Source organism: Notothenia coriiceps, unplaced genomic scaffold, assembly GCF_000735185.1.
Source record: "Notothenia coriiceps isolate Sejong01 unplaced genomic scaffold, NC01 NC01_scaffold00035405, whole genome shotgun sequence".
Lineage (NCBI taxonomy): Eukaryota > Metazoa > Chordata > Actinopteri > Perciformes > Nototheniidae > Notothenia > Notothenia coriiceps.
The window spans coordinates 1-9,798 of record NW_011368106.1 but is presented as its reverse complement, the minus strand read 5'-3'; the positions used below and the strand labels follow the sequence as shown (position 1 = coordinate 9,798).

The 9,798-nt window shown below is 41.1% G+C and overlaps 1 protein-coding gene across 2 annotated transcripts in view; it reads right to left on the bottom strand.

Moving 5' to 3' along the window:
- sh3tc2 (SH3 domain and tetratricopeptide repeats 2) overlaps positions 1-7,492 on the bottom strand; it is a 16,768-nt gene extending 9,276 nt beyond the window's left edge. Inside the window, exons 1-9 of one of the 2 annotated variants that reach the window (XM_010791314.1) lie at positions 7,048-7,492; positions 5,943-6,041; positions 4,732-4,857; positions 3,988-4,115; positions 3,700-3,805; positions 3,396-3,539; positions 2,468-2,669; positions 1,804-1,877; positions 683-878 (exon numbers count right to left, since the gene is read on the bottom strand). In XM_010791314.1, coding sequence (XP_010789616.1) covers positions 683-878; positions 1,804-1,877; positions 2,468-2,669; positions 3,396-3,539; positions 3,700-3,805; positions 3,988-4,115; positions 4,732-4,857; positions 5,943-6,041; positions 7,048-7,072 — 1,100 coding nt within the window. In that variant the 5' untranslated portion in view covers positions 7,073-7,492. The remainder of the gene's footprint in view (positions 1-682; positions 879-1,803; positions 1,878-2,467; positions 2,670-3,395; positions 3,540-3,699; positions 3,806-3,987; positions 4,116-4,731; positions 4,858-5,942; positions 6,042-7,047) is intronic. The other variant, XM_010791313.1, reaches the window with a different exon arrangement.
- Positions 7,493-9,798: the final 2,306 nt, after the last annotated feature.

Genomic DNA, 9,798 nt, shown 5'->3' with positions numbered 1-9,798 from the left:
GTGTGCCTTGGCAGTCTCCTTCTCTCTGTCTATACCTGTGTACTCTCATGTTCCGATTAACCCAGCTTCCCCTAATTTCTTTCTTTTTGGTGTCTATATACGCCGGGATCCGGAGTCATGGATGATCCTGCGGTCCTGTGTCATGGATTGCGAGTCCTGGATCTTGAGCCGTGGCTGTGGTCCTGGATCATAAGTCCTGGATGGATATACTCGTGGATTCATCTTCCTATTATACACACATGCATTTCCAAACATTTGGACTACCTATGTTGCAAATGTATTATCTTTTCAATTTACACACGGCATCTATTGCACGTCTGTCCGTCCTGGGAGAGGGATCCCTCCTCTGTTGCTCTCCCTGAGGTTTCTCCCATTTTTCCCTTTAAACTGTGGGTTTTCTCTGGAAGTTTTTCCTTGTACGATGTGAGGGTCTAAGGACAGAGAGTGTCGTATTGTCATACTGATATTCTGTACAAACTGTGAAGTCCACTGAGACAAATGTAACATTTGTGATATTGGGCTATATAAATAAACATTGATTGATGATAAAAGATCAGCACAAGGCTGTAAACAACAGGCAACTAATATGGAGTCCAGATAACAGAGCTTTGAAGTTTTAACCAAAACATCATCAGACCAGTTAGGTCAAACCATGTATTATACAACTACATAATATTCTTACAGTGGTTTGGAGTCCAGAGGCTTCACATGGGCCTTGTGTACGAAGCCGGTGTGACCTGTGGACGTGTGTGTCCCTATGAACACGGCCAGGCCTCGGACCAACAGACCCTGGATCTCCACAATGTCCCCCTGACTCAGCTGAAGCTCATCCATGCCCACCGGACTGTAGTCGACTATTGCTTCACAGGAGCCTGTCACTGAGGTATTTGATGAGGAAAAGGTTAGCACAAGCAGAAGTTATGAGAGTTTCAGGGTCAATATGTCAGAACATTGCAATATGACAATTCAGCAGTCATTTCATTTTTGTTTTGTTTTATTTTCTGCTCAAGACTTGACTAGATATAAAACGATGAAGTAAAAATGCCTTTCACAAGTGCATACAGGTTTAAGCTGCCGGTATATGCTTAAGCATATAAATATTGATTCACTGTAACCGTGCACTGCTGTGTGTTCCAGTAAATAGAAGGTAGTACAGTTTGATATTATCCTTTGTATTTGTATACAGTAAAACAGCTGACTTCCCAAACACAATAATGTAGAGAATTACGCTTTCCTTTCAGACTAGTCACAAAGTATTCAATTTTAACATAATTTATAATGCATGCAGACACCTAAAGGTGTGAATGAGTCTGGCTTTGGGTAAGTACTGCAATCCTTCAAAAACAATCACTACTACAACTCTAGTTGCAACCGTTACATCATTCTATCTTTAAAGTATGGTCAACATGTTCCCAAACACAACCAGCAGACATTGAGCAACAGTAGCATTCATTTGGAGACATGATTCTATGTCAAATTAAGGTCAAATATTGATCCCTGGTTAGCTCTGATTTTGTCTCCAAAACCTATGATGGAAATATATTTCCCCAAACGCCCCTCTATGTTCATCAGCTTGTGCAAATCTTTGTTTCTCTCGCTGGTTGGTGCTGAGAAAGTAGTGTACTATGAGTTTTCAAAGCTTTTTAAATAAAACAGCTGCGTCTGACAACAACATTATGAAAGTAGCTTTTAGCAAATTAATCTCAGCTTCCAACGGTCAGAAGAGGAGTTGGTTTTAACTGAGTTCAGTGTACCGCACATTCTGTAGAATGTGTGAACATTTCGTAAGATAAATATTTGTACCTATAGAATGTTCAAATAGTTCCTTTTCTGCTGGCGAGTATCCAGCGTTGCCAGGGTACTTCCTCAGGAACCACCTGACCAAACAGGAAGTATAGTTTAACAAAACTATGCCAACTTATGTGGAAATATGTTTAACATCTGTATATTGCTGCTCTGTTCATTCAGCCCACACGGTATACAACAGAACGTGTTAAAGGAATACTTCATCCACAATATGACCATTTCTACATACATTATTTAAGAATTAAATTATTGTTGAAAACTTTGTTTCACATACCTCAACAGTGAACAAAGGGAGAAAATAAACTCATGAGGTATGATGAAAAGTATCTTGTGTCAAGGCTTTAACTACTTCCCTAAAACATGCATTTTTCCTCACATTTTTCTATTTGAAATAAAATGTCTTACTCTACAACTGTTAAATGTGTGGTTCATAGTGTAACTGTAGTTGAATGTATCTATTTAAATTATATTTTCTTAGTTTATTTTTTGCCGATGAGGAACATAAGAAATATGTTTTTTTCACAAATTCACTGGGTGAATACTTGATCTACAAATGATCATTTGGTGGATGAAGTCTTCTTTTAATCACACAATTGCTTTCAGTGTAAATCAAGGAATTAGGAACTGACGAGGCACATTTCAGGAGCACAGAGAGACTCACTGATAGAAGGGGTAAGGCAGCGGTTGCATGGAGTTGACCGGCACCAGACCGTGGTTTCCTGTGGAGAGCTTTGTGCCCTCCCACATGTTGTCCTGCCCCGTGTCCCTCACCATCAGCAAGTCGTTCTTATTGAACGCCAGCTGCTCTTCGTCATCCTCATCCATATCAGTTCTTGTAAAAAGCGCCTTTGCAAAGAAGGAACCTGCACAGAGTAGACTGAATCAGCCTCCCACATTAACACAGACAAATAAGCGTGTGTGAGTCAGTGTTTTTGATGGAAGCCACATCACACTTAAATGAAACATCAGCAAAAGTGCTACAGCTTGTGCGCCCTCATTCAGTCACTGGCAAATGATGGATGTTTTATGTACTCCTTCTATTAAGTTTATGTAATTCTCATCACTTTTTGCAAGCTCTGCAGTTTTATTCCATGGAGCTTTTTGCCTCGGGGAAATGTCCGGGAGAAGCCAGTGACGTTTACCAGCCAGGAGGAAATCAATTCTTAAAGGTAAATATTACAAAGGTTATGCATTTGCAGAACACTAATTTTATAAGTGCATAAGCAAATTGCAAAAATTCAATTCAGTTTTCATTTACTTCACTTGTAAAACTCGATACATCAAATATAAATCATTATAACTTTGACTTGTAATTAGAATTACTTTATGTTTGAGGACATTGGCTTTTCTAATGACAATAAGCTGTCCATTGCCATAATTAAAGTCCAAAGTCATTTGCAGCAGTAAACTCATGAATCTCTCGTGGTGTTAATTGGGATCAGTGAAGAAGGATTACAAAAAATGGGATGAAATGGCAGATACAATTAACCACTATATAATTACAGTGATCATTTTTAAGACACATTAGCCTTTTCCCTCTTTTTGTTTAAAATATAAAAATCAAAATGAAGTAGCAGAAGATGACTGACCCTCCTGGAGTAACAGTCCCAGGTAGAGTGTGGCCAGATGTTCCTCGTCCACAGTCACGTTGATCTGCAGGTCGCTGAGCAGCTCTGGGTCCAGCCAGAAGGACTGATCACACAGGAAGTTCTCCAAGCAGCGAGCAACATAACCTGGGAGAGAGTAAATCAGACCCAAACTAGTACTCCCTTAGCTAATATCACTTTATCCTCAACAACAGAAATGTATTTAATGTTGATAATAACAATAACAATTTGTTGGTGATGTGACAGTCAATGAAGCACTTAAACTGTGCCATTTCAAAGTTTTTACCTAAGGCTAGGTACGTTGAAAACTTCCAGATTTCCTCCACAGTCTTGAAAGTGAGTACGAAGCTGTCCTTCTCAGCATGGACAGACACCAGCCGTGCAGACAAGTCCTGCAGGAACAAAGCATCGTGTTTCACTAACAGTAGAGCCATCAATTTCCATTCCAAGCACAATACATAAACATATCATATTGCATTTTAGAGGTTCTTATCCACAATGCACCTTTGTATCCGTTATGATTTCAGAAGGATTAAGTAGTACAGTAATGTCTGCATCGTCAGCTCAGACTCACTTTAAAGAGCTGGATCACATCCTGGCTGTTGCTCTCCACCACTCGGAGTCGGGTGCGCAGCGCCTCCTGTAGGGCCCGGTCCGGATCCATGCTGGAGCGCCTCCTCCCAGTGAACAGCAGCTCAATTTCTACGCAAAACAAAAGAAGATTGCTGTGATCAATCACTCTTAGGTTGATTATTTTCACTAGTGGAATCATACGGAATACAAACAAATCCAATGCAAATAGGCTCAGATGAAAAATTAGCTCGGCGGGAGGATTTATCATCCATTGTCACCCAGAAATAAACAAATAATGTGTGTGTAATCCTTTTTGCTAATTCATCACACTTGCACAAGTCAGTTGTATTTCTCTGTCACTGAGTAAAAGGGAAATTCATCGGAAGAGAGACAAAACTTTCAAGACTTCATTAAAGATTTTACACAAGTGCTCGTATTTCAGCAAGATGCTCAGTAAGCATGTTTGTCCCAGGAGGAATAACAAAGCTATTAGGCTTCATACTGGACTCTCAGTGTTTCCATTTAAATCCATTTGAGAGGAAGAACCTAGGGAAATGTGATGGATGGAGTCAAACTGCTGATAGGGTAAACATTAGTATGGAGATGTGCCTTATCTGTTTAATGCAGGGGAAATGCTTCTGTGTATGCAAGATAATTGGTTTAGCCTGGCTAATGTAAAAGCTAGTTTTTCAATACAAACACAATGCAGGCTATGGCCCATGGCGAAAAGCATCTATAAATGTACCTGAGGAGAATTTCTCTCCGAGTGACACAGTACTTCCTCTGAAGAATGCCTCTTTCTTCTTCCAGTAGCTGTCAGGCTCCCCTCCGCCTTCACCTGACTCCACCATTGGACCGTCCTCCTTCTCACCTGCACAGGTCAAAACAAAAAAATGTCAGGAGAAAAGCTTGTCATTTTTCTTATTCAACCTTCAAAGGAGAGCATCTATGTCCTTCTTTTATGCACCTTAAACTCAATCAAGTGTTGGTTAAGCCTGTTTATCCCAAACAACATTTTGTATTTTGGTTGTTTACGTGTTGAATGTAGAAACAATTTTATCAAAAGGGTCATCACAAGTGCTGTTCAAAGTGTACAATGCAAGTCCTAGACTGTCATGGAGATTCAATGGAAATGTTACCAGATGACACATCTTAAGTAGTCTTAAGTAAGGTACAGAACATATGTAACAATCACACTCATTTGAACCCAAATCATTTTCCTAACTGCAACCAATCAGTTTTGTTTACCACTTCAACCTTGCGTGTAGGTGAGGTTTGCGCCATAGAAAGCAATATAATGGTAGTGATAATAACTGATAACGGTCATTTAATGAGCTGATAACATCCAAACTTCCAATCAATGTTTAGTTTCTAAACAGTCAGCAGCCTGAGAGCCTGGGAAGCCCGGAGCGTACGTTAAGGTAAAAGTCAGTGAAGAACTTTGATCATACGTTCAACTAATTAATGGATGATAAGGACAAGTTAGCTGTCATACTACAGTAGAGGCAGAACTACACGTGCTAGAGATGTTTACATTACTTTTAACTGACTATTTTTCTTTTGGCTACCTCAACCACTATCCACTGCTTTTTCACTTGTTACTATTAATCCACAACTACAGACTTTCTGATTTAACTATTCATCCCTTAGATTTAGATAACTATAAAGTACCCCCACCACTGACTTTATGTAAGCTGTATGTCTTTAACCATTAACATGATCTTAATAGTTTTGAAACCTATAAATATCAACCAGATGGATGCGTATAATAGCTGGGCATTGAATTATAGTGCTGACGAGCTTCCCCTGGTTTGTTCCATTGTGAGGGGAGGATGTCCCAAACACTTCCTCAGTTTGTGATCGCAGACAGCAGCTTTAATGAACCGCATGACAAGTGTTGACTTTGTAGTAATCGTTTTCCGTATTTGATTGATATGTTTATTTTACAATGTGTACCTTGAGTCATGATGTCATTTCCTGAGAAGTGTACATGTGCTTCCCCAAGAGTATATGGTGGTTCCCTCCAAAGAGCATCCAACTCAGCAGGAGAGATGTCTGTAAAAATGGAAACAAATCAGTACATGAACCTGTGGAAAAACACGTGTAGTCCCCGTTACTTCCTTTTACTATCAAATGCTTCACTGATTTTCAAAGCAGTTTAAATATTATCTAAAGGCATCTTAAAGTAAGAGTTTGTCATTTTGTATAATAAACATATTTCCTTTCTTGCAACAAAATAGATGACAACCTCAATACCAGTCTCCCGTTGGTATTATTTGTAGCTGGACACAGCAGTTGGTAAATTAGCTTAGCATAAATACTGAAACGACAGCTAGCCTAACTCTGTCCAAAAGTAAAAATTGGCAGAACTTCTTAGTCTCACAACATGGTAAACTATGAAAACAAAATGTCCCTTTGTATACAGGGGCTGGAAGCAGCCTAGACTCCAAGACAATAACTGCTCCTGTATGGGCCGTCAAAAAAGCCCCCATAAATAAGCTTTAGATGGGCTTTTATTGTTTATCTGCAATATTTTAAATCGAAAACGCCAAGATCAAGCCATTGGTTAGTGTGAGGAGTTATCAGGGTTTTGGGGTTGGGCGGGGGTACAATGATGTTGAACAAACACAGGACCATCACAGACACACAACTGCTCTAATATCGAAAAACCTCCAGGCTCAGCCAGCTGCCCTGCTCCTGACACCTCCAACAGTCACATGTTGTCAGACATACAGTCACAGACCATAATAAGGAACACATTGTTAACCAAAGGGTAACAAGGTAAGTAATCATTTTGATTAAGATGAAATTGTTGCACATGCTTTGTCAGTGCACAAAACACAGCAGAACAGTATTATATTGATACAAAGCATTCACAACTGGACAATGGGGAGTACAACTTAGCAACACAATGCAACATGACATTAAGCCAAAGAGGACAACAGCCTATTCTTCACCACCCTACGACACAGAGCACAGTTAGCACCCACAGGACTGCGTGAGGCGACACAAGCACGGTCATGCTGCTACAGGACAGAAACACACACCATGCCCTTGTTACCTTCTTGGCTAGGTGTGTTACCCATGTTGTTTCTAAGAGCTATATGCTCCTGGCTATCTGAATGTAGAAGTCATGACAGTACAGCGGTAGCGCAGACAGAGAGCGGGCTGGGACAGACCTGTGAAGGAGGAGAGGCAGACTTTGATGAAGGGTCCACAGCAAGAGGAGTGGAGCAGCGGTCTGCAGCAACAAGACGCCATCTGGCCCAGGAGCCAGCAGCAGCTCCCAGAGATCAATGCCATCCCATCAGTCCCCCCCAGCTTCTTCTACAACAACAACTCGCTCTCTTCCTCTCAGTTGGACAAGCCCCGTTTCCCTTCCTATTCCTGTATTGCCTTTCCTGTGCTGCTCACTCTGTCTTTCCACAAGTTTACTGGATGTCCCACTGCAACTCTTATCTCCTCTTCTTCTCTATGTGTCTGCTTTCTCTTTCTAATCCCTCTGTCTCCATCTCCCTCCTCCCACAGCGTCCCTCTCTCTCTCTTCAGTAGCTGCCCAGTCAGTCAGTGAATGCACAAAGCACTCTCTGCGATTGGTATGAGTGTGTGTGTTAGTGTGTGGGGTGGTGGGGACAGGCCTTAGTGAGAGTCTGTTGTGTGTTCCCTATGTGGAAATATGCACAGAATGCGTTGCACAAAGACAATGTGTGTGTGAGAGTGTATCGCTGAGCCACTGTAAGGCAATGCCACACAGGGACAGGCAGCAAGGTCACAGAGAGGAGGGNGGGGGGGGGGGGGGGGAAGTAGCCTGGTGGCAACGATCGAGGATCAGTTTATCCACAGTTCAACACAACTCAGCTCTCTGCCATCAGACGAGTAACAGATTAGATGACAGCATCGACCTACACTGTAAGGTCACCATGAGGAAGAGGATGGATCTAATATTGGATGGTGAGCGATTCCATTAAGGTTTAAAGTGTTCAATGCTTCGTTATGATGTACAAAACTACAAAATGTGGTGCCATGGGAAGTTCACAACTGACTTCATGTGGCCTTTGCTATTGGAGAAGGAAATAGACTATATTGCAGCAATGGCTCCCTTCAAAGTTTGAATTAAACTGATCAAGTTCTCCAGGCCACAGATTGTGCAGAAAGGGGACTCCAGTTTGATGAAAGTAAACTAACCAAATTGGTCACTCAGTAATGCTCTACCACAATGTGTTCACTCAGTCGGAAATGAAAAGCCCAAATGATAGTGCCAGATTTAAAAGCTCTTGTATGTGATGTCTTCCTGACCTGGGTCTGTCCAAAGGACATGTTTAACAATCTGTAGCAGCCAACTGGAACACAATTCCCCTTTCTATTTGGTGAAGATCTCAATAGGACACAAAGAAAGAGCTGAAATTAAAATCTGCATTCGATACAAGTTGATAGGTAATATATCAATATCCTATTTGTACTGAGAATACTATGAGCTCACTGATGAATACGAGTTGGATAACATCTGAAGATAATACTCAAATTCTACTCTCATATAATGCCTTTAATTTAGAACATTTTGATTAAAACTAGGCTTATACAACACAGCCTAGCCTAGCCCATAATGTCTATGTCGGAATATTATTTGTATGGAAATGTATGGCTGCAGAAAATTGTTGTTGGGGGAGGGAATTTCCCTCTTTCTTTATTGTAGACTGTAGAGCACATCCCTGCTTGCTGCCCTGCAAACTTATTTTAAAGCTTTATTACTTTATGTGTTAAAGGAAATTGAATTTGCCTTTATGAGTGCTCGCTTCAAAAGTTAGCAATATTCAACTTTTGAAGCTCCGACGGAAATGTTAGCCAATCAAATCATATGCCAGTACAAGCTCTAGCCAATCAAACCGCATGCTTGTGTGTCTGAGGCGGGAGATTCATGTGATTGGTGAGTTTCAGACACGCCGTGTGGACGCTGCGTAACTCATGTGTATCTGAAAGCAGTGACGGTAAATTTCCATGGGAAGTTAAAGGTGGGGTAGGTAATTTTGGAGAAACCAGCTTGAGTGTGCTAGAATTTGAAAATACACAGCCGGAAGAAATCTGCTATTTCCTTACAGAGCCCCTCCTCCAACACACACGAACGCGCACATGACCAATGAGGGCACGAGATAAGTTTGCCATCCAGTCATTTTAAGCGGGCCGGCTCAGAATGTCATCTGTGGCTTCCACAGATGACATTTTTTTATGGATTTTTTGTCAAAGCACTTAAGACAGGGATGGGCAAATGGCGGCCCGCGGGCCGCATGCAGCCCCCACCTCCTCTTTTTGAGGCCCTCAGATTAATTTATAAACAACGTAATTAATTTAAAAAAAAGTACTTGTAGTACTGATACCGTCCACTATAGACTCCTAGTTACGTCGCGAGCTGCGTACATGATTTAAAATACCGCAAAAATAATCTGTGACGCATTTGTGTGTATTGTGTTTGTTTGGAAACCCTCACAAGAAACACCGGCTGTTGTTATGTCTGCTGTGACGTTAAGTTGCCTCTTGTAATTATGCCTTTACAAGCTTAAAAGTTGTTTTTATCATCTGAATTTGGCGAAACAAGTTTAATATTCTTAAAACCAAGACTTTGTTTATTTGAAATCAGATGAAAACAAACTGTCACGGACCCTGCCGTGTTATCTATGATTACTACGCTTTTCATTCATAATTTCAGCGGGAGGGAGGGGGAGTGGTGCTGAGGAACAGCAGAGTGCGGGCTGACAGGTGTCTGTGTTGACATTCCCCTTATTGTGGAATAAGGGGAATGCAGAGACTGGCTACAAGT